Source organism: Sycon ciliatum, chromosome 7 (assembly GCF_964019385.1).
Source record: "Sycon ciliatum chromosome 7, ocSycCili1.1, whole genome shotgun sequence".
Taxonomy (NCBI): domain Eukaryota; kingdom Metazoa; phylum Porifera; class Calcarea; order Leucosolenida; family Sycettidae; genus Sycon; species Sycon ciliatum.
Genome location: NC_088649.1, coordinates 15,449,973 through 15,475,381, shown reverse-complemented (window position 1 = coordinate 15,475,381; position 25,409 = coordinate 15,449,973). Strand labels below are relative to the sequence as shown.

Here is a 25,409-nt window from a genome sequence, read left to right as displayed (position 1 = left end):
GGAGCTTATCACTCCTCAGTGACTCATTCGATCACGATGTCAACTACTCCCCCCCCCCCCCACCTGTACGCGTACCGTATATCCCGCCAGATGCAGAGCACCCTACCTCAGCTCAGCCACGCCTCGAGGCTTGGGTCCAGGTGGGGAGAGGCGGATGGCCTGGGCGAGTACTATGAGTCGTACCAAGAGTTTATGCACTCTTGGTCGTACTTTCGTATTTTTTTTCATGATGAGAAACCTGACAGTGTGAGGTAAGAACACGAAACGCAAGAAAAAGGCCCAACCCTGCCCTGCCAGTCATTCGGTAGGTACTACCAAGAGTACATAAATAGGTACTCTTGGTACTACATTGTACATGTACATGAACTCGGCTCTCTGTACATGAAGAACATGAAAAAAAAAAAACCCACCGTACGAACACTGTGGGTGCGTCTCGTACATCGATCAATGCAACGGTCAATAGCTGATATACCAAGTAACGTGCAACCAAGATCAAGAGTACATTATAGCAATAAAAACTGCTTTATGGCAGTTTTCTAAAAAAAGTTATTGTGTTCTAGTCCATGGACCCCGTCTAAAAAGTAAGAAATTAACGAAATGTGATAGCCGAAAATTAAAATTTCACACAAAACCTCACAATAATCACAACAGTTGAAATGCTGCTTTCAACACTAAACTTGTACAGCACCAACAATTGGCAACATGCATGTCATGTATGCATAGGAAAGAGGATCACGAGGGGAAAAGGTCTTCTACATGTAGCTTTTCATTCTGTGTGTGATTATTGTGAGGTTTTGTGTGAAATTTTAATTTTCGGCTATCACATTTCGTTAATTTCTTACTTTTTAGACGGGGTCCATGGACTAGAACACAATAACTTTTTTTAGAAAACTGCCATAAAGCAGTTTTTATTGCTATAATTTCTTTTGTTTTTTCTGTCACCAATCAATGGAATGCCCTATATTATTATTATTATTATTTATTCATATTTTCAATATGTAAATGATGGCCTTCACATCATATCAATACTATGTTATACGCATTGATGTGCAAGCCTTTTCTTGCAGAAAATGGCACTAGCATAATGCATGTTCTTCTGCGGGGAAACATGTGAGCAGTGGCGGTGATACTTTTTTTATACGGAGGTCATTCTGTGCATGTTGCTGTTGCAGAATTTCATGACTCTGTCATAAAATTGTTTTGCCTTTCAGATATTTCAGATTTCTCCACCCTCAATCAGATTTATTTGAGAAATGTAGCCATGCGCCAGGTGCGTGTCGCAGATGTTTTTGTTGATTCTGTGTTTATAATGGTTTATAGTCATGGGTTATCGTGATAAGGTCATCCAGCATCATATTGAAACTGAAATCGTAACCATGTTGATGTCGATACAACTTTTGGAAGTAGTTCAATGACTTCAAACTGTTAATCCACGATTGTCTAAAACAACACAGCAAAGGAGGAACAATAAACATGTATTAAAATGTAAACGAATACATTGCTGAGTCCAAAACCTCGTTCCAACAACTACACTGATCCTGAGGAGAAAAGGGGGCAAGGCTATGGTTGGAGGTACTGAGAGATAAACAAGGCACTCCACAATAATAAAATCTTACACATCTTTTGGTGAGTATGAATGATATCCAGTCGAACCTCTTTAGGACGAACACCAAGGGACCGATGGTATTTATTCTGTGAGCTTAACCTATTTTATAACCAGAGAATACAATTATATCTCCAATAGACATACGAATAGATTTCTTCTACAGCGAAAGATTCTAAGCCACACCGACTCATTGACTCGTCTCGTATGAAACAATTGAGTCACTAGAGAGATTCTGCCAAACGAAAATGCGTACAAACTTTCGCTCTACATCATGAAATGCGAAACTTGCAGGGAACGCAAAATGAACTGTCGTAGGAAATTTCGTGAGATCGGGTCATGGCGTAAGTGCACTTGGCCCGCGCAAACTACGAAAATGTGCAGAACGCAAAGTTCGTGCTAAAATTCGCACACACTTTCGCAAGGACTGTCGCGAAACTTCGGTCGAATTTTCGTTTTGCAGAACCTCTCTACTGATAGTCCGCAGTCCAGGGTGCAGAATTGTGACTTTTCGTTCGCCACGAAAGGGCACCAAGGTTTGACATGACCAAATGAAAGAGCAAGAGCAGGGCTTTCCAGGCATGTGTCTCTTGATTAGCTGTGTTGGGGCTTAGTTGACCAAATCGCGACAATTGTTTTTCTATGCGTTGCCATGGCAACCGGATTATGAATTTGAATTTTGAGGCTATTGCAAGCATCATAGCGATGTTTGTGAACTTTATTCGAGCCACGGAGGCTGAGGAGAGCCAGCATGCGAAATTTTACTGAATTTGGATGAAGTATAGGCATGTGGAGAGGAGAAATAGTACTGCACAGTATGACGCAACATGCGACACAGTTGTCATGTCATGTACTACCTTGCAGTGTGCACCTACAACCACACTATCGCATAACGGATGCGTTCAAGGCAATAATACTAATAATTATATGTTCTAGAATTACATGTGGCAACAAAATACACAAAGGAAACCTGATGAGACGAGTTAATTAATTACATGTATAGAGACTGATATGAGAAAACCCGTGCCAAGCACACTGGAGTCGGCCTTAGAAGGAGTGCATTTACTTCAAGTGCAAGTCAACGTAATGGTTTACAACAATGCAGTGGCTGAAAATGCAGTGTGTGTGTGTGTCAGCACCTAAACATTAGGAAATGCGGCATCAAATTTGTTTCGAACTAGGGAAATAGTTCCGCAAAATATTAGACAATGCTGATAGTTAACCTCTGTGTATATTGCGACCCAAAGACCAGGTATGGTCAAACAAAGGGAATGAACTATTTTTAACTGTACTTACGCAGCGGACACGACAACACCAGGGGCATACGAAGGGGTGTTTGGGGGCACCCCCCCCCCCCCCCCAAAACCGAATTCGATCTTGGTTTGCAGCTCGTTCAAGAAAGACCATAACGCGCGGACCATAACTCTACACATCGCACACTGTAGCCATCCCCGTTCGGACTTACGTGGTTTTTTTTAAAATCTGAAACCAATCTACGCGTTCTTACTTGCACTTGACTATTTCGTCGGATGATTGGCCATTTTGGAATGGTTAGTACGGTCCACAGTGCGGCACGTCATCCTTATAATGTACATCATCCGCTTTGAATGTCTTGTTTTATGCCGTTATGTTCTCCACATGTTTCTCCGTAGAGCCGTTGTGTTTATGGTAACAAAATATACCATGTGACGTTCATCCACTGTCCGTAGACGGATCAATTATTATTTGCCGAAGGCAAAGAGCGGAATACACAGACTGAAGAACGAGCAGTTGCGGTTTCGTAACTCTCAGTTTTACGAACTAAATCGATCAGCAGACGAAGATTGATACTGACCCTGCCCTGAGAGTACTGATATTATACCATGAATGTGGCAAGCGCAGCGGACTTAGTATTAGTAGCACTCTCAGGCCAAGGTCAGTATCAATGTTCGTCTGATCGGATTGATTCAGTTCATGAAACTCAGAGTTACGAAGCAGCAACTGCACGTTCCTCTGTCTGTGTAATAACAAAATATATAAATATCGGCCGACATGAAAGGACCACAATGAAGGCATGCTCTTTTGTGAGGGAACGTTGAGGAAACCACCTTGATCACTATCCTGGCTACGCCCCTGAACACAGTCATCAAGTAGTTCACTGCCTACAGCAGAGAAGAAATCATCCTCCGAGGAATTCGATGAGACAGTGAGGTCTGCAATATGCGTCTTTTGTCTGCTTGCTACAATCCTAGCGAGAGTATCTGCATAAGTGCACGAATGATAGCCAGACTTATGGTAGTGTGCCTCTCTAGCGATCAGATTTGCTGAACTGATTGCTGCCATAATCCTTTGATCTTGTCGTGTGGCAGCAGCGTTCCGCAATTATTTCTTTTCTGCTTCCACTGTCACGAGTTGAGATGTCGCCTGCTTGGTTGTACAGCTCGCTTATTTGTTTCAGCGTGCCACAAAACAGGCATATTTTTTCTTCTGGCTCAACAACAGGGGCTCGTAGCGATTGATGAGTCCTGTCCATCGAACTGCGGACTCCTCGGATGCCGTGCAGGCTGTCAGAATATTTGGCACTTGGCATTGCGTGAATACACTTCAGAGTTCTATTCGTTTCGGGTTCCGGTACAGAGGAGATAGCACCATGTACCAGGCCGGCCAGCACTCGGCAGGAGCTCATCACTGCAGTTGGTATTGCCAAAATACGTGAAACCATGGCATAGGCGAGGCACACCCGATCGACCTAGAACCTAAATACTACAGAGTACCGTGCAGGAATACGTTTTTACATCTGAAGCGCACCACGTGGCACTCCAAGTGTGCGAGATTTCAAATTTGAACTTTTGAGTGGGTTTGATGCATGCTCAAACTTACGCTCCGCGAAGCTTGTGCATGGATTTGCCCCGAAGAAATTCGCCTCTATCGAGAGAGCGCCCCAGATCTAGAAGCAGTTCTCGACTGTTTTGGGTACCTCAAGGGGTCTTCTTTCAGGCCCCCACATCAAACCTTGGTGCCCCGTCGTGGCGAACGGAATTTTTTTAGGGCTATATTTTGAGCACTTGGACTGCGGACTATGAACCTTTCTTTAGCAACATGACGGCAACTGAAACAGCAACAGAGAAAGTACGATACATGTACTCCACATTCTTACAGGTACTACAAACAGATTGCAGATCGTAATTCTTGCTTTGGCGGCACGAAACTTTATTTGAGGCAGTGCAATCTCGGCGGTACTCACAAATCAAACAGCCCAGACTTGAGCAAACAAATCCAATCATAAAAGTACGAGATTTTCACGAGACGAGACTGCACCCATTGGCTTGTTTCGTATGAAACAAACAAGTTACTGAACGTCTCCACAATAGAGATTTCCCCTGATATGCGAATATATTTTGCAAACTCGGTCAATTGGTACTTGAACCTTTCCCTCCAGATTGGGAACTGCCAACGATAGTATGCCACTGACCAGTGCCTTACTTGTAACGTACCAATGTACAATGAATATGAGTATTTCGACAACACATCTAACATAAGCCTTACCGTCAAGATGTTGAACTCGCGTTTTTCGCACACTGTAGACAAGGGCAAAGAGATAAAAATGGATCTAAATCCGAATAAAATCAGCACACGTTTCCGTAAATGAAAGGTGAACATAAGCAAATGAATCGAAGGAAACCGGTCAACTTAGAGATCACCTGTCATCGAGTATTCCGTAAAAGGAGGCCTCGCAGCTCGGCAGCAGAAAAGCAAAATTTAGAAAAGAGATCCTGTCAACTTTTCCATTATTTATTGCATTCCGCCCCAAAATCAGCACACTTTCCCTAAATGAAAGAGTCAACACAAGCAAATGAATCAAAGGCAACTGGTCAACTCACCTGTCATTGAGTAATATTCCGCGAAAGGAGGTCTCAGCAGCGCCGAAACGAAATAAGCCAGGCCATGAGACGAAATATCCGAAACAGCTCATAGTCCACAAGCCAAGGTGCCAAAAAGTGACTTTTTGCTCCCGTTCAAGGGGGACAAAGGTTTGCCATGTGCAAATGATAGAGAATGCGTAGAGCTTTCAGGATCTGTCTCACTTGACCCAGAAACATGGGGCTTTGTTGACCAAATCGACGAAATACTTCTTGAAGAGTGTTACCATAGCAACCAAAGTGATAATTCCCAATTTAGGTATCTTGCAGATTAAATACTAACAGTGTTGCTTTGGAATGAAGTAGCCAAGGCCCAGACCTAGCTGTGTACAAGTTTTCATGATGATCGGAGGTGTCTTACTACCTCAATAGCATTACTTGGAATAGAACACAATAGCGTCAATACACGGAATGCAATATAAGTCACATTTGAGAAAATATTTACAAACAAGGAGCCTGCACAAAAAGGAAATGTTCACAAGTAGTCAAGTACTCTAGATTGATAATTTATGATTTCCTAGCATGAAGGCTCTGATTATAATAGTACTGGCATCATGGATCGGATGGAGACTAAGTAAGTAAATTATCGTATCCGTTCCCGAAGGGAACTCACGACGGCCGCTAACACCCGATTTACTTTTTACTAAACTACAAGTTACGCTATAATGGCCATTAACACCACCAGTTACTAAACAATCAGCTCATGCGATAACATTGCACGACGGGCCTTCCCTATCAAAATAATAAATTCTACTACTACTACTACTACTACTACACTGACCAACGGTACTGAATTTCTACAACTAGCTGGCTAACAACTCTAGCACATCTTGGATGCGCACACCAACAGCCTTCCAACTTACTATTTTATTATTATCATTTTATTATTTTGCTAGGGTGTTTCCCACAGCCCTATGGTCTTCTTACGGGAGCCCCTAGAAAGGTTAAGCATGATCGAATAAATGTGCGATAATCTGTACAAGAACGAACAGTGGAAGGCAGCATGTTCCACTGATCAGAACCTACATGTATGTAGCCAAGACGAGAAAAGCAGCTTTAGTGCAGGCAGAAGGCAAGGCCAGAGTAAAAGAGATTTGGGACCTAGTGACGGCAGTAGTGTGTCCACTAGAGGAGCGGGTATGGCAAATTTCTTTTAGGAGAGAGCTGCATGTGCCGCTATGGACAGAGCGAAGTACAAGAATAAAAAGCTTTAAATTGACTCGGACGGAAATGTGGGAGAGGTTGTAAAGGCTAAGAATAGGTGAGGCACTGGTGAAGTTATCGAAACCAGAAACTATACTTAGGCACCTGTTAAATAGCCGGACATACTTATTGAAATAGTAAGAACTATGGGTGTGGACGTAAGCACTGCTTGCATACTCCAATGACGACTGAATGACACTAAGATAAAAGCTACGCCGTGCGTGAAATGGCAAGAGATATCTTGACATGCGGTAGGCACCGAGTTTCCTGTTGACAGACCCAATCAAGCTGTCAATTTGTGACCCAAAAGTCAGGTGCTCGTCAATAACAATGCCAGGATAGCGTGCGGACTGCGCTCGAAGAACATGGATGCCGTCAATGACGACACTGGCGGAACCAGGCACTGCTGCTGTCTGTCTGTGAGGGAGGAGGAACTTCGTTTTTGCTGGGTTCAGCGTCATGCGCTTCCCTTTCAGGTAGGCAGACAGCTTGAGCAGATCTCCGTTACGTTCCTATGACTTCCTCAGCAGAGTCACCAGCTGCGTACATATTCACATCATCCGCAAACTGCAGAACTGTGGAATTGTTCACACAGGAGGGGAGACCGCGGACATAGAGGCTGGCCCCAAAACAGACCCCTAGGCCCTGCGGAACACCCTGCGTGCATGGCACGCGTGGCAGGCCCTCTGGTGCAATGAGCTGCTGCGTTCGATCACTCAGGTAGCTTTTAAACCATGCCAGAGCCGAGTCACCAATCCCACAATCAAATAACTTATTCAACAGCAACTGGTGATTGACGCTATCAAACACTTCCCTGACATCAGCAAGCACTACGCCAACAACCTTCCCATTATCCAAATCTTTCATCCAGCTATCAATTATAACACAATTGCAACAGTCAGGGCCTCCTTACACGAATGATATCGTCTGTATGCAAATTGCTGGGGTGGAATGTCAGGATTCTCTTGGAAGGCTGTTGGAGTGCGCATCCAAGATGCGCTAGAGCTTTTAGCCAGTTAGTTGTAGAACGTCAGTAGTCTCAGTACAGTCGGTCAGTGTCGTGCAATGTTATCGTATGAGCTGATTGTTTAGTAACTGGTGGTGTTAATGGCCATTATAGCGTAACTTGTAGTTTAGTGGTCCTTTTTTTTCTTTACTATAAATTTATCCTTGGCTCTCCATCTGAGTCCATTCTTGCACACCTGATGAGCCGTCCTTATCTATACGGCGAAACGATCGTCGTGTGAAACTGCTGCTTGTTACCCGCTGCTTATTGTCCATTATTATTATTATTATTAAATATTTGATAGGGCGATCCCCACAGGCCTAAGGCCTTCTTACAGGGTACCCTAAATGTGCCAATACAAGGTTACGGAAGCGAGAAACAGATGTGCAAAGGCGAATCTAAATTGTCATAGTCGAAGTACAGTACGATTTTACTGAGGCATTCGGTTTTTCATGATTCTTGTTCGCATACATGTAGCTTCCCATTTTATTGATCTTCGCATCTTTGAGCCACACAAGTTGTGTGGAATGTTGCTTTGCGTCCTTGAATCGTGGTTTGACCGTATTGTCCAGTGGTCTTGCCAGTATCGTCATCGACATGCAGGAACATCCGCCAACGACGTCCTTCACAGCTGAGACTTTCCGCCTTCATGCTAGGAATCATAAAGTATCCTTCTAGTGCGCTTGACTACTTGTCAACATTTCCTATTTTGTGCAGGCTCCTTGTTTGTAAAATATGTTCTCAAATGTGACTTATAATTACATGTATTGCATTCCGTGTATTGACGCTATTGTGTTCTATTCCAAGCAATGCTATTGAGGTAGTAAGACACCTCCGATCATCATGAAAATTTGTACACAGCTAGGTCTGGGCCTTGGCTACTTCATTCCAAAGCAACACTGTTAGTATTTAATCTGCAAGATACCTAAATTGGGAATTAGCACTTTGGTTGCTATGGTAACACTCTTCAAGAAGTATTTCGTCGATTTGGTCAACAAAGCCCCATGTTTCTGGGTCAAGTGACACAGATCCTGAAAGCTCTACGCATTCTCTATCATTTGCACATGGCAAACCTTTGTCCCCCTTGAACGGGAGCGAAAAGAGCGAATAGTCACTTTTTTGCACCTTGGCCTGTGGACTATCATGCAAGAAGCAGTTCCAAAGAAGGAAGTTCCTCGCGCATGCACATCCAAACACGGATCCGCGGACTGCATGCACTGAACACAATGTCTGCCGTGCACCTGCACAGCACACGGCTACCACGCGTTGGTAGATCTAAAACCGAGCACCATACGTAGAGACTTACGTAGCCTAAGTGAAATACCGAGCACCTTACGTAGAAACTTACGTAGCATAGCGATGTCGTTTTTTCTGCCATGTGAACCAGGGAGTCGTAAATAGTATTTTACGACTCCCTGATGTGAACACAATAATAGAACAGCTGACAGGATCGCTTTTCTAAATAACCCCGGGGGTTATAATCTTGGTGCAACTACACACTGGGAGACTTGGGAGTGCATTGCATGCAGAGAAGTTGCATACAAAGTTCAAAGTTGCACGGTTACCTGAGTCGTACAGACCCATCCAAACCCAGGGTTTGTGCGATCCCTGGACAAGAGGGTGTCAACTGCTTATATAATATTTATTTCTGTACCTCGTAGCATGGCAAGACAGTCAATTGAATTGAGGACTTGAAACGAAGCGAAGGCATTACAGATCGTTTTCTACAGTACTGTTGCACCCTCTAAATGACGACAAATTGACTATATCCCCTCCTTTTTGATAATGTATTTCACCAATAAAATAAGGCTTGGAATTTTATAAGCATGAATCATTGACGGGCTTGCCCCTTCTGTTCGTGCAGTGCCCTGCTCTAAATAGTGCATGAATCCGCCCAGTCCACATTCCTTCTCCGTTTTCTTTTCTTTCAGCTGCTCTGTTTTACTTTCTCTTTTCGTTCGTCCCTCTTGATATTTGTACTTTGTACTGTTCAGGCAACGAATTGAAATTCTAAAACATAGTGATAAATTTCACCCCGCTGATGAATTCTTTTATTCCGATTATCATATTCTTTCTTTCCTTCTTTCTTTCTTTTTCTTCTCTTGCCATGGCTGGCTAGCCGGCTAACGCCCCCTCCTTTGCATTGGCTTCTGCCATTGGACGGTGAAATAAAATAAATAAAAATAAATAAATAAAAACCAAACCAACCTAGCCATGAGAGAGTGAAACCAACCACGGAAGAAGAGAAAGAAAAAGAAAGAAATATAAAAGCAAGTACACGAAAGAGGGGTAGGGATTAGCAAGGTACGAAGCAATGGGATGCCCAGCGAGCTATGCAGCGGAAGTGGTGACTGTGATTTTGTTTGGAAGTGCTATCTGACGAGGGTACGGTTGCGTACATTTCCAACCGGGTCGCGGCCGGTCGAGAACGCGCGTATGCGGTGCGGAATGCTTTACCTGACCTTACGCACTCCGCCGTGCCGCCGCATGCAGCCGACTTGCGCAAGCAAATCTGGCGGAGCTCCGCACTGCTTTATGGCAGTTTTCTAAAAAAAGTTATTGTGTAAGTCCATGGACCCTGTCTAGAAAGTAAGAAATTAACGAAAAGCCACGTGTTGATCATGAGTGTACGCATTTCCCTTTTCGAATACGCACAGCGCATACTATATTCGTGGCACTCAAGATCGCGGCCCCTTTGGCGCTTCATTTTGCTTGACATCTGCAAAATATCTCCGAATTCTTCGAGACCCGTTCTTGAAGAATCCCAGTTTCTTCGACTTCTCTTTTCTTCTTCTCCTAGAAGCTAGAGAATTTAAGAACGCACCCTTAATATACTAGAAGGCTTAAGGAGGGAGGGAGTAGCAATAAAAACTGCTTTATGGCAGTTTTCTAAAAAAGTTATTGTGTGAGTCCATGCACCCCGTCTAGAAAGTAAGAAATTAACGAAATGTGATAGCCGAAAATTAAAATTTCACACAAAACCTCACAATAACCACACACAGGATGAAAAGCTATAAGACCTTTTCCCCTCGTGGTCCTCTTTCCTATTCGTGCATGTTGGCGCAGTACTCGTACAAGTCACAATAAAAACTACAAGTCACCCGTGAAGTGTCAGACCAAGATGGACTCTTGGGGCATGTTCGATTAGTAAGGATCGGGATCGGGATCCAGATCTCAGATCCCTCGGATCCTTCAGATTCAACTGAACACTAAAGTCTTTATCTTGAGGTATATTATGGCACCGCAGGCCGCGCACCTGAGGGCCTTTCTGGAAGCCTTACTCGATCGGATAGAGCGAAACTGAGCACCCTGGGATGCGAGCAGTTTTTAGTACTCCCGGGTCCAAAATCTCACCACCAGGCCGGGCTGATCAAAACGTCTGCCGGGTCTGCAGCCTACAAACGTGGATCTGCCGACACTGTGCTGTCGACGACATGTCCCGCAAGGCATCTTGCGTGAAAGCAAGGAACGCTTTTTTTTTAGAAAGGAAGCTTCTTCCCCAAAATTTATAAAATTTGAAAATTATTCCTTCTGAAAATATCATCGCGCTCTTGACCTCGAAGCTGACGGCTGAATGCGATTAGGAAAGAAGATTCCTGAAGATGCACCAGACTGATTCTGGCAAGCCGTCTGTCGTCTGGATATGCACTGTTGTTCATTATGGTCAGCAATCTTCTTCGTTCGTCCTTTCGTTTTCCTGACCACGATGATGACAAGCAGCTCTCATGCTCAGGTTAGTGCTACTTGTATGTCTGGGCACACAACACATCTGAGATGCACCCACTGACGTTATCGAACTGAAGAATGCAGCAAGGGTTCCTTGGATTCTCTTGATTTCGGAACAAATTTCCTTCACTTTCACCCTCTCAGTCTCTTCCCCATGCCCTCCATGCATACACAATGGAGCTTGCATTTCAAATGTTGTTTTTATACTTTGGCAGTGCCTCTGCTACACTTTCATATAGAGTGAGGTCCTGTAAATAGGATCCAACATTGTTGGTGGTGGTGTGTGTGTGGGGGGGGGGGGAAGGTATGTTTGCAGCCAGGATGTAGGAATGACACTTCTGCGCAGCAGGTGGCAATAGTCAGAACTGGTCACTCTACAAATCCCATACCTGCCGACCTTTGCAAACCTGAAATGGAATGACATACCTAGGCATGAAAATGTATACAAATATACCTCGCGGTGAGGCATGGAACTAATGCTCTTTTGGGTGCCTATTACCGCCCTCGATGTCGGGATGGTTGTCAGGTATGAAATCCCAACCGAGAAAACCATTTAATTAGAAGATAAACTCGGCTGGAACGCCGCTTTTCTGGGAATAGAAATTTGTTGTGCCACTTTCGGCTAGTCCTTTTTGCAGAAGTGATTCAGTGCCTCCGCAATGCTGTATGAGGGCCAGGACATAGCAACTTTCTGTATGCCGGGGGGGGGGGGGGGTCATCGTCCGCAACATTGGTAGAGTTACGGTTACATTGTATATGTAGATACGTGATTTTTGGACTCGCCTCCAGGGATTTGTCGTAAGCTGGGGCACGCGTACGTGAAGCAAGTGGCAAGAAAGGCCCAGTTCGTACAAGGGAGTAGTAAAATACCGGTATTTTTCTGTTCCTATGTTCCCACGACGAGTCCTCTGTGCACTGAGTGCAGGTCTCTTGCCGCTCCCTGGTCCCCGGTTCACGTGATCGTGACGTTTATCGAATAAGGTCTATATGCGGGCATGCATAAATCAACCCCTCCACAAGAACGGCTCAAACAGGCAGCCAAGGAGTGAAAATTTCGCTCCTGGGGCTAGGGGTGAAACGAAGGCCTCAATTTGCCAAATGAACCTTCTCCATCGAAACGACCGAAGGTGTCGAATAATTCTTTTACCAGTTCACAGTTCCTGTTCACACGCACTCCCGGGGGGGGGGGGCTACTATGCGCTTGTAGTGACACTTACCGTAAGCCAAGTTGCACCTATGGAAGCCAAGTGGAACACGACTAGTTGACTGAACAGACTACAGTACAGTATACATGCACATGTATACAGTGAAGATCAGTGCATGGATGCCTGCCGTAATCGTATGTTGACCTTCGTTCGAATTGAAAAGAGAGGGTCGTTTCGAAAAAGAAAAAAAGCTCAATGGAAGTATGATGCTGCTGACAATTCAAGACTCACTGAAGTCGCCTTTCTGGAATGGATCATGCGCTCTAGGTTCATCCAATTGGAAATGGACTCAATCATTGTTACACCATTCTTGTTTGGTTAGTTATTCTACATCCCATAGCATGTACAATCCAACTTGTGAATAATGTACCTCGGATTTACAAAACAACTCGCAAATAACAATCTTCAGATCTAGTGACCATTTGATTGCATACTTCCAACCTCACGAGTAACAACAATACACCAATAGCGACACTTTTTTCATTCACAATCGAGGGTCAGTATTCCCCAGGTTGACTGCAATTGCCAATCAAACAGGAGGGGCGAAAGTCGACCACGGCTGAAAAGGCGTAAAGAAAATGTATGTCATGAGCTAGATGGCAGAAGGAGGAAGTAGGTTTTCTGAGAAAGCAAGAAACAGAGGTGAATGAAGCACCAGGTCTGTCCATGCAGTGGATAGAATTATTGGATTGAAAGACAGGCTCTTTACGTCAGCTTGCTACTATTATACCTACATTTATTATTATTATTATTATTATGACGGATAACCCAAAGGCAATGGTTTGCTTTCTGCCTTTTCATGCAGGATTCTGAAAGCTGGAGCAGCTCTGCTTACCTCGACCACTGAACTTACAACTAACTTCCAACCAAGTTCAAGGCAGTATTATGATGAATCAAGCACGCTTGCCATCATTTCATCATTGCAAAGTACATCGACAATATAGATTTGGTGCTGACTATGTATGATGCAGAGTGTGCTCTATGTATCTATACTACTGATTGGCCTACATTGTACTTATGTGGGCTGAGAGTAATCGATTGTGCTGTATGGCAGTTTACTTGCATGTCATAGATGTTCACATTGCACACAGCTACTGAATTGCTTTCTGTTGCACTGGCCTACTGCGGCCCACTGCAAATAGATTGTAGTGGCATGGGCCATGCCATCATTATAGTGGTATACCGGTACTACACCAACAGTTTCACTGGTACACTGTACTTACTGGTGGATCTACATCATGCACAGCCTTGTCACTGCTTTTCTCACTTTTTATTAATTTACTGTACTGTACACATTTTGGCACAGCTCTTCCACAAAGAGTTACTATTATTTTCTTCTGCATACCTACTGTATACAGTGACCTGACAGGTAACATCTATGGCTGTGAAATCACAAATTTATGGGTTGACAGCCTCAAACCTATACGATTTGTTTCTAAGAACGTGCTATAAGAAGTATTCTATTATTAAAAGTATTCTACTGGAGCTCGCAGGACATGGAGTGAGTTTGGAGCACCACTCACTCTTCTGTGATTTGGATGTCAAATTATGAAATTCAGTTTGTGAGGTAAACCCATGCATGGCATTCACTGCTATAGTATGACTCGGGGTAAAGTGTTCCAGCGCATACTCATTATAGTGAATAGTTGTGTGTCAGTTAATCGGTGCCCAACGTTGTTGCTGCTGGATAAATAAATATTCTGAGATAACTGAAGCTACACAGCCATCTAATGTTCAAACATGCATGCATCGAAGGGGCCGTAACGAGATCTGCAAGGCATGATTCTATACCTATATTCGATGCTCTCTAGCAGGACATTCATCTGCCTCATTTTCTCTGTGCTGCATTGATGAGCGAAACAGCATGCTGTCCGCAGATTGAGTATTGTGTATAGACAGACGTGTATGTAGTGGTAAAGCTCAAATACATGTACAACATGACAATCAATAACAATCCCCGTGTTTTACAACAGCACAAACCCAGCACCACAATTCTTAAATTTGGGCTGTGGTGTTCTTAGTATTCCAGGCTGGATGTTCTAGGCTTCCACGCTCTTGGGCGCACGACTTTACTGTGCCGAAGAATATTTTCAGCCAATGAACCCAGAGCTTGGTGGCATGGTGCCATGGAACAGCCTTTTGCATGTGGCTTTCACTACATGCACATGTACAACGTTCAATTGATGCGGAAAAATCAGACAAGGACTTTTGCAGTTATGAGCAAGGTCCCCACGAATGGTCATGTCACTTCACAGAATACATGAACTGATAGATTAGACCTCGGTCCCCTCAGAGAACGCTTGGGTGAAGTCGGTTTCAACTGAGGACATGTCCAAAACCATGCTAAGTACTTGAGCTGCTCATGAACCCCACCATTATCAGGCCCACCGGAACCGGTCTGGTTGGTCGGGTTATCACCGGACCAACTTGTTGGCCACCAACAAATGTTTCCTGCTGTGGAGGACGTGTGTACCCGCCATATCACACACAAAGTATAAAAGGCCATGAAACTACCAGACCGATCAAAAACTGCTTCCGGCGGTACTGATTATACAGTACAGGTTTAAAAAGCAGCTCCATTTTTGTCATACATCAAACCAACTCTGTCATTGCTATGCTACTCAAAAAGAGTAGTGATGTTTATTCACAAAAGAATCACAATGCTAGCAGAGAAATTCGATATTCTCCAATTTTAGGGACACTAAAGTACTATGCAAAAATTAATGCTGCATGGTCATTGGTATGAAGCAGTCACCTCAGTACAGCAATTAAACAGGCTGATTATGTGAACGAGATTCACGGCAAATCTTCTTCCATCAGTGCTGTTCAGTCTTGAGTGGTCCACTGAGGCAGGAAAACAACCTGTTCGGTCCTTCCATACGAGAAACAGAAATTGAACATGTTCCAGGGTGGAGGTGGCGAGCATCGGCAATGTAATGCACCTTTAGGCCAACACAACCATCATTCCGACATGGATTCTCAAACACCTTCGCTCGTGAGAGTGCCTCAGAGTGGTATTCATCAACAGATGGCAATCCTGTAAAACACATGAAAAGACATAGCAGCAACACAAAGAAACCTAATGTTATAGAAACGAATTCGAAAAACAAAGTCTACTGAACCAAGGTACAACCACACTCCAGGAGGCAAGCAAAAGTGCATATAATCCGAAGGTTGCGATGCCTGTATGTATTGTATTCATTGATTCATGGATTCTCCACAGGCCTTAGCCTAAATCGAGGGAGTCTCTGTCATGCCACACAGGATACAACATGCTACCAGAATCACTTTCCCCAGTATTGATGATCTTTTCTTAGGGTGTTATATAAAACACATCTGTAGCCACTTCATCTTGCTCACGAAATCATACACCACCACACAAACGGGCCCTTCGGCTATTATAATTTGGGTGGTGATGTATGATATTGATAATCTATTGATACTAGGGCTGAAACGATTATATCGGTTATCCGTCTAATCGATCATTACAAGGAAACGATTTCGATTACGCTGTCTGTTTCGATTACGCGATTCTAAATAAAAAACGTCTGCAAGAATCAAAAGATGTCATGTACAGCACTACTAGATACTGTACTTTGTTCTTTTCCTCGTTTCTTTTTGTTGTCCATATGTTTTCCAGTAGGGCTGTGAAAAAATTAAAAAATTAAAAACTGACTGTCTGCACCTGCACGTGATGTGCCACTGCATTGCGTAGAGTACGCGGTCTATCTGCACGCGTGTATGTACATGTATATGTGCATATTTCAACACGGCATGCTTTGTGCTGGTCTGGCGCGACAATTTCTAGGACGCAGTAATCAATAATCATAATCGATAATCGAATCGATACAAGGGTAGGTTAACCGATAGTTGAAAAGTGTAATCGTTTCACCCCTAATTGATACCATATCCAAGTCTGACTCTCACCGTGAGATCCTGGCAACAATATTACCTGGTACATGACATATTCAGACACTGACGTAAACATCTTTTTGGAACAACACATGTGCCTATCTGCTAGTGTAATGTGACACACATGCAGAATCAGTCATAGCTAATTTTACCCCCTCACTGTTGTATGCGCAGACTCCACTTTGCGGTGTCAAGTACTCTTCTTTCGGTGGACTACTTCACTAAGGCGCTTGTCTAAAAGGACTCATGTTCATCCTGCAAACCTACACGACTTGCATAGTTTTCACTGTCGGCCGAAGTCCATGCATTGCACACATTGAGATTCACTCCCTCCGTACAGGCCAGTACAGAGCTGCCCACCAATTGAGTCTGTTTTGCGTACTCAGACTTCTGATTTTCCGTATCTTGCAGTGTTTTGCGTACTGCCGTGTACATTGCATGCATACTTGCACTATAAAGTTTTTTGACACGCACATGCATGTCGTTGGCTGCATTTGGTAGTGTAAAACATGTGTGACTTGCGCTCACGACATTATTTTTTGTGCTACAAGTACATGTTGTCGTGGTACGGCATGCACTCACTTTGGTACAAGACTATTCATCGCTCAGCTTACACTTGCAATGCTTCTACACAGCTGATTGATCCTCTTCGATTTTCTGTACCATTTGCCCAAATTCTGTAGTGCGAACAAGGAGTGATTTTCGGCACAAATACAGAAAAATATTTTTATTTTTTTCAGTCATTTTCACCACATATTTTCTTTATCATGATCCCCGGGTGTACGTGTGGCGTTCTTACGAACGCGGAAACGCAGTCTTTCTAACCGAGTCTCACGTGCACTGTGAATTTGTTCTTCTTTTATTCACAATGCCATGTATCGATTCATCGCTTCTTCGCAACTGAGATCCTGTGCAACAGCGATTTAAAGATTAGCTTTATCAAATAGTGATCAGAGAGAGAGAGAGAGGATCAGTTGTGGGTGCTGTGACAGCATAGAGTGTAGATTGGTGCAAACATCATTGCCCAGCAGAACCGTATTCATAATCATAGGGACCTGCGTTTAGCATTACATTTTGGAAGCTATTTTTTAGAATTTTTACAGGCCCAATAAGCCTGAAGAGAAGAACACTTAACTTAGACTGTCCTAACGTTATCGAACGCACTGCCAAAGTAAAAAAAAACATTTGAAATGCAAGCTCCATTGTGCATGCATGGAGGGCACATGGGGAAGAGACTGAGAGGGTGAAAGTGAAGGAAATTTGTTCCGAAATCAAGAGAATCCGAGGAACCCTTGCTGCATTCTTCAGTTCGATAACGTCAGTGGGTGCATCTCAGATGTGTTGTGTGCCCAGACATACAAGTAGCACTAACCTGAGCATGAGAGCTGCTTGTCATCATCGTGGTCAGGAAAACGAAAGGACGAACGAAGAAGATTGCTGACCATAACGAACAACAGTGCATATCCAGACGACAGACGGCTTGCATCTTCAGGAATCTTCTCTCCTAATCGCATTCAGCAGTCAGCTTCGAGGTCAAGAGCGCGATGATATTTTCAGAAGGAATAATTTTCAAATTTTTTTAAATTTTGGAGAAGAAGCTTCCTTTCTAAAAAAAAGCGTTCCTTGCTTTCACGCAAGATGCCTTGCGGGACATGTCGTCGACAGCACAGTGTTGGCAGATCCACGTTTGTAGGCTGCAGACCCGGCAGACGTTTTGATCAGCCCGGCCTGGTGGTGAGATTTTGGACCCGGGAGTACTAAAAACTGCTCGCATCCCAGGGTGCTCAGTTTCGCTCTATCCGATCGAGTAAGGCTTCCAGAAAGGCCCTCAGGTGCGCGGCCTGCGGTGCCATAATATACCTCTTATCTTGGACCTAGTCCTTGACTGTTGCCATGTTGAAAATGGCGCTCACAAGGCACCCAAAAGGGTGAACGTCGTACAAAAAGTCAACAAGCTCTATCTCCGGAGCTCCATCCACGTGTGCGTACCACAATGTGTACAAAAATGATTTTACCCGCCATATACGCACAAAGGTCACATTTGGATCCGTTGGATCCGGTCAACCCTGCTCCCCGAGGTGGGTTGACCCAAGATTTTTTTTTTTTCTGGCGCGTGAACTCCAGTTCCGTACGAAAGTTCATTTCAAACTAGAGGGAAAGTACACTCACTTCTGAGCATGTCATGAAAATAAATCCGAGAAGAAAGAAAATGGTATCTTCTCGACGGCAGAGCGCAGCGACAGAGGCGAGAAGTATTTTCTCGTCACAGCGGTTTTTTCTCGTGTTTTTTCTCACAAGTGAGCAGTCATCTGATCAATTTCTTTTTACTCGTACATCTTCACATGTTCTTTAAACCGCTGCGCATGAGCACGACTGGCCAGTCGTCTTGAGGTACCCACCCTCCCTCCCTGTTTTTTGTACTTGTCAGATTAGCCACTTGGGGTTTTACACCCGGTTTTTTCCCTCAAAAAAATAATGCGTCCGTCGGCGCGAGGGTTTTTTCCCGGCTGGATCGGCCCAGACGAATTAATCTGACGGTCCCAAGTGGTGCTTCTGGTTTTCGGTCATTGCTCTCTCAGTTGCTGCCATTGCGTTGCTTTCATAGAATATCCATGTGCTCTGTCCCTTCTTCCGCTATTCTACAATTCCGCATCCTTCCATGTAAAAGAACGTGGTGTCACACTTCTGGCCCTCCTAACCGCAATACAAATGTGCTGTTGTTTGGTGTGTAGCGAATGTGGCTTATCGCTGTGCGAGAAAGGCCCAACCCTGCCCTGCCAGTTATTCCAGGGGCGTAGGCAGGATTGTGGCTGAGGGGGGTGCTCACTGGAAGTGTGGGCCTGCGCCCGAAGGGTGCGAAAAATGGGGGGGGGGGTGGGGGGGCCTCCCCCGGAAAATTTTTCGATATTGAGTGCCAAATCCTTCATTTTTGCATCTATTTCATTATTTTCCATTCCACCAATGATTCAATAAAAAGTCAGATAATCGTATGAAACGCACAGTACTTTGCTACAGAAGTTGGATGGTAAGAGATTGACAGGGTGTGGTTAGACCCAGAATATAATACAGACAATTGTTGAAGTTCGTTCAATCCACGATTGAATACATGTAATCACCAGGACACTGCTGCACATTATACCAGCCAGGATAGGAAAATTTTATAATACAGGGGAAATCTTATTATACAGGTATTGGAGGTTACGTATGTCTGCCGACGAGTGCTCATGTTCAATCTGCCTCATGAGATTTGTATTTACAGTCCAGATGTGCCAGAGTGAGATGTACCACAGTACGCTGCATCATTCACTGTGCAATACATTCACCAGCTGCATTCGTCGTGGATGGCGGCGAGCAAACTCATCGATGACCGCACCCACGTCAACTGGAATGTCATGATGAACCTGCAGCAAGGTGAGGCCAGACAGCCGGGAGTTCTTCATCACTGATCTCTGCCGGTCCTTGACCAGTTTCAGGGCGCTGAAGGACCGTTCGGACGAGCAAGACGTCACTGGCAAGGTTGCAAGAAGTTGCAGAAGGCAGCGGATGTTCGGGAACATCTGGGAAGCGTGGGGTAGCGCTGCTGATACCGAGGTCGGCAAGCTAGCTTCACCGTGCTCTGCCTTTGCCTTCACCCACTTCACGCGCCAGCAGTGGAGCTCAGCCTCCATACTACGGCCAGACACAAAGTCGTCGTCATACAGCTTCACCAGCTCCTGTACTTGGGACTTCGCAGCGTCCATGGACATCTTTAGCAGCAGTGCTGGGATGGCACAGAAGCCCTGGAGTGCGGTCGAGTGGTGCGGCGTGAACCTGGCCTCTATCTCCGACACCATGTGGTCCAGAATGGGCACTGTCAGGGCACGTCGGTAGTACTGGACGGGCGTATCGGCCTGAACGTTGTTCCGTTGGGTCTGGCGACCACACAGCCTAGGAAGTGATGGCGTAACGTGCACTGCCTCACATACGGACTTCACCACTTCAAACCACTCACCATGGTAATTGTCCACATTTCTTCGGACTTCTGCCAGTGTGGTTGTGACGGAACTCACATCGTGCATTGCTGCAATCAAGTCCTTGGCTTCTGCTTGGAGACTGGAGGTGATGCCACGCACGTAATGAAGGCACTTGTTGACAATAACTAAGGCTGCGATAAAGTCGGTGTTGGTGATAGCCGTCAGCAAACCATTCGCATCCGTAATGGAATCTCTTGACCACGCCTGGGGACCTTCATCCAGGATTGCATTGAAGCAGACCACAAGCATGGGGTGAAGGGCCAGGAAGGATTCCAGTGCATCAAGTCGCTGCACCCACCGTGTCCTGCAGAGATCCTTTACCTTGGATGTATCAGGTTCCTCGTCTGCATCATTCAAAGCGGGGCTCGAGCGCTTTCTGGCGTTTCGGATGGGAGTCGAAGAAAACTGCTACTCGGGTGACGACGCCCATCATATTCTGCACCAAACGATCTTGCAGAGACGAGACGACCACCAAGTTCAGGCAGTGCGAGGCACAGTGCAGGTACAAAGCTCGGGGGTACTTCTCTGTGATACGGGCAGCGGCACCTTTCCTGGCTCCTGCCATGTTGCCTGCTCCGTCATAGCTCTGTCCACGGAGCTTGCCAAGGTCAAGGCCAAGACGGGTGATGGTATCCGTGATCAGCTTAGCGAGGGCCTCTCCGGTAACTCCTGCTGCACACTCAACGAACACGACAAAATCCTCTCGAACCACCTTTGTCGATAGGTCCACGTACCGTAACACCAAGCTGAGTTGCTCCTTGTTTGCCACATCTGTCACCTCATCAGCGATGACCGTGAACCATCCAGCATCCTTGACCCGATCAACAATCCTCTGGGCAATCTGGTCACCAATGATGTCGATCAGTTGGTTCTGGATATCTCCTGACGTGTACGTTGCATTGGCTGGGGCAGAAGCAATATGACCAGCTAGGATCTTGTCACCAGCCTCCACTCTGAAGTCCATCAAAGCCCAGAAATTTCCACAGTTTGCGGAATCCGCGGCCTCCTTGTTTGTGCTGGCGTCTCTGTGACCTCGCAGAGGAATATTTTGTCTGCCGCACAAGATCAGGATTTTGATTATCGCCTCCAACTTGGCGCGATTCGCAGCTACCCTAGCCGCGAGTCCATCATTGGTCAGCTGTGCTATGTCCTTCGTTCCCCTCCATCACACTGAGGAAGCCGTCAGCTCTTACCACAGCGTCCCGGTGGTAGGCTTTCCCCATATGCTCATCCAGGAGCGCCAGTGCTTTCCGAAAGTTCGTCAAGGGACGTCTTGCCAAAACACCGAGCGACGATCCTCGGAATGCATTTGCAAATAGACAGCATGGAACGCAGACTCCGCCGGAAAGCGAAGGGCTAAACACCAGCCATGGCTTGTATACATCGAGCCAGCGGGGCTGAAAAGACCGGCCACCATTCTTCGGGAAAACAAACGAACTATCCGGTTTGACATGGTCCTTTAGCAGGGCAAACATCACGTCGTCGTCGAGCGGTGCACCCTTCGCAATGTCCTCCATGAAGGTACCGATGTCATTTCGGACGACTGCTACTGGTACAGCCAAGGGCGACAACTGCGGCTCTTCCGAGTCTTCGACTTCGACAATTTCGCAATTAGATTCGTCAGATTCGGAAATGGCACTGGCACTGCTGCTACTGGTATCTGGTCTCTTCGACTTCCCTCGACTGAAATACTTCAAGATCGACATTTTCATAAGAATCCATTCGACTTGCGGATCACAAAACGACGTTGACACTTCTCTTTCACTTCTACCAAGTCTAGCTACACAAAGTGCGAGTCTATACCGGTAGTTGTACAATGCGCAGTGCATCCGAAAACGACCAAACTCACATTCAAAGGCAAAGATCTACACACAACTATACTACCACGGTAGTACGGGTAGTACTACATTGTACTAAAAATTAATAATTAACATTATCGCACCCCACGTGAGTGTCTCCATGGTTTGAGCCAATCAGCGGCCTTACTGAGCGTGCAATATTCCCCAGTACACCGCCAGCCAATGTGGATGCACTGCAGTGCGATATTGCACCCCGGCGAGTGAGCGTGCAAATAACCTATTTGCACGCTCACTTCGAAGTGAGCGTGCAAATATAGGTTATTTGCACGCTCACTTCGAAGCGAGCGTGCAAATTATAGGTTATTTGCACGCTCGCTTCGAAGTGAGCGTGCAGATATACATGTAGGTTATTTGCACGCTCACTCGCCGGGGTGCAATATCGCACTGCAGTGCATCCACATAGTCATCTGGTCATTGGCTGGCGGTGTACTGGGGAATATTGCGAGTCGCTCCGCCAAGCAGTCGCTGCTGACTTGCTGCAGCACACCAAAATAATAATTGGTCGAGGACGCTGTCGCGGAAGCGAATGTGGACCCGGCTTGCGTCCGCCAAGTCAACTTCACAAGCTCCGTGAGAGTCGAGAAAGCAGACGCCCAAGAGAAGACTGTCGACAGCCGATTTGAAAAACTGTCGACGCCGCCATCGACAGCCTCGTTTCTGAGCAGAAAAACAAAAACACAGAGCAGGCAACTGACAAATGGCTCCGCTTATTCGACGAGTATTGTAAAGACACGGGACGTCGCTGTGACCTGAGTACGGTTACGGCAAGCGACCTAGCTTACATTCTGCGACATGCATACGTCGAATTCCGTCCGAAGAAAGCTGGAGTGAAGTTCTACTCTGCATCAAGCTTGCTCGGTTTCCGTTCCGCAATACATCGCAAGCTAGTCGAGTTGAAGCGGCCCATGAACGTCCACAGTGACCCAGCGTTCAAGGACGCAAACATTGCATTGAAGGCCTTCCTCATGATTCATGAAGCCAAAGAAAGCGGGAGAAGTCAAAGCGGTGGAGCACAAACACCCCATCAACGACGACGACATGAGCAAGCTGTCCCGCTACTTCCAGGATCTCCCGTGTATACAGCAGCTGCTCGAAAGAAGTGTTCCTCTAAAATTTAAAAAAATGAACGCGACTGGTTGTGCTGTGTTGTATGACTGTGAAATGATAACAGGGTTGCATGCAGCATGCTAGGGTTGCACCAGACTGTGTCAAGTGTGTGGTGACAGACTGTGTGGTGGCAGGGGTGCGATAAATGTATTACTGCACTCGGACGCGTGCAATACCGGCGTCGATATCTGCACTTATCGCACCCCACGTGAGTGTCTCCATGGTTTGAGCCAATCAGCGGCCTTACTGAGCGTGCAATATTCCCCAGTACACCGCCAGCCAATGTGGATGCACTGCAGTGCGATATTGCACCCCGGCGAGTGAGCGTGCAAATCTTTACTTATAAAAGAGAGGCACCTGTGACGTGTGTCTGTGTGTGTGTGTGTGTGTGTGTGTGTGTCACGCTCCTTATAAAGAAGAGGCACCTGTGACGTGTGTTTTTGTGTCACGCTGAAGCGCTGCGGCCGGAGCAGCGCTGCCCTGAGCACGCGAAGGGTGCGAACAGTGTAGCACAGTGTAGCTAGCGGCCGCAGAAGCACTGAGCACGCTTCGCGTGCGAATCGTGTAGCTAGCGGAAGCAGCCACAGAAGCACTGAGCACGCGAAGCGTTCGAATCGTGTAGCCACCACAACGTGCTGAGCACGCGAAGCGTGCGAACAGTGTAGGTACGGTGGTAGCGCTTATACTTATAGCAGACACGATCAGTACGAGTAGCAGTAGCAGCCGCGCGCAGAAGCACTGAGCACGCGACGCGTGCGAATCATGTAGCCTAGCCACCTAGCCTAGGCCATAGGTAGCACTAGCAGCCGCACAAGCGCTGCGGACCACGTGAACCGTTCTCTGCAAATAGAAACATCTGCAACAAAAGGATACAAAAGATCTGCACTGACTGCATGCACTCGTACTCTGCATCTGATCTGCAGTGAAGAGCGCATCGCACTTTTGTTCGTAAGTAAGTTTATGAATTTTTTGAGCCGCTTCATCCGCCACCAGGTGATGGACAACCCTGACCAGCCTCCCGAAGGTGTAACAGACGTCCCTCCTTCTCCTTCCAACGATGAAGAACCTCCCTCACCAGGACTTCAGCGGTCTGGCCACCACCACGCGCTGAGCACGTGTGCTGTTCATGTACTTGCTTCACCCGCACGCCACATTCGGCCAGGCAACGCTGGCGGGGGTGCTGCTAGTAACCTATATTTGCACGCTCACTTCGAACCTATTAGTACAGGATCCGAAGCTCAAAAATAAAATTGGGTCTGCCACTTCACTCCGAGTATTTGCCGCTTTCAGAGCTGATAGGTGATGGTTATAGAAGGTCAATTTTGTTTGTTGGCCCTTCTGAATCGGGGAAGGAGACGAGCGGCGAGAGGGTTTTCGTCGACGATTTCGCAAGCCTTCTCAAGCGTTCTCAAGGAGGTCGCAAATTTATTTTCGCCGTGCGTCCGTACGCGCATGGCTTGAGCATGCACACATTGCGCACCCACGACAAACATTTGAAAAATTTAGGAAATGACGACGCCGTAGAAAATGACGACGCTGGCCGGGGAACTTATTTGAGGAAGCACGAGGTCTTTCAATTTCAATCCCACGCGAGTAAGCATGGAGGAAGACGAGAATTGTGCCTCCTGTGCACAAAGTCCAGGTAGTGTTCGGCATTTAGTGGCTTCAGCCAGTACTCAGGTTTCGGAAATTTCGTGGGGCTCATGTTTGTGCCACTGTGTGAAGATCGAAGGAAGCGAAAAGGAGGAGAAAGTAAATTTCACAAACACCAGCTGGTCTCGAGTGGTATCTGCTGCCAAAATTCGCCAGGACGGCACATGGGCCTTTCTCTGCCAGGAGCAGTGTAGCACGGATGAGAGCACCCCGCGTGGCTGGT

General features: G+C 46.0%; 2 protein-coding genes across 2 annotated transcripts; both read right to left on the bottom strand.

Annotated features, from left to right (window-relative positions):
* Positions 1-19,853: 19,853 nt before the first annotated feature.
* Positions 19,854-20,816, bottom strand: LOC135821641 (52 kDa repressor of the inhibitor of the protein kinase-like). The gene has a single exon (XM_065334639.1). The coding sequence runs from the start codon at positions 20,814-20,816 to the stop codon at positions 19,854-19,856; it is 963 nt and encodes a 320-aa protein (XP_065190711.1).
* Positions 20,817-20,916: 100 nt separating this feature from the next.
* Positions 20,917-21,531, bottom strand: LOC135821640 (52 kDa repressor of the inhibitor of the protein kinase-like). Its single transcript, XM_065334638.1, has one exon. It carries the CDS (start codon positions 21,529-21,531, stop codon positions 20,917-20,919), a length of 615 nt encoding a protein of 204 aa, XP_065190710.1.
* Between the last annotated feature and the right edge of the window lie 3,878 nt (positions 21,532-25,409).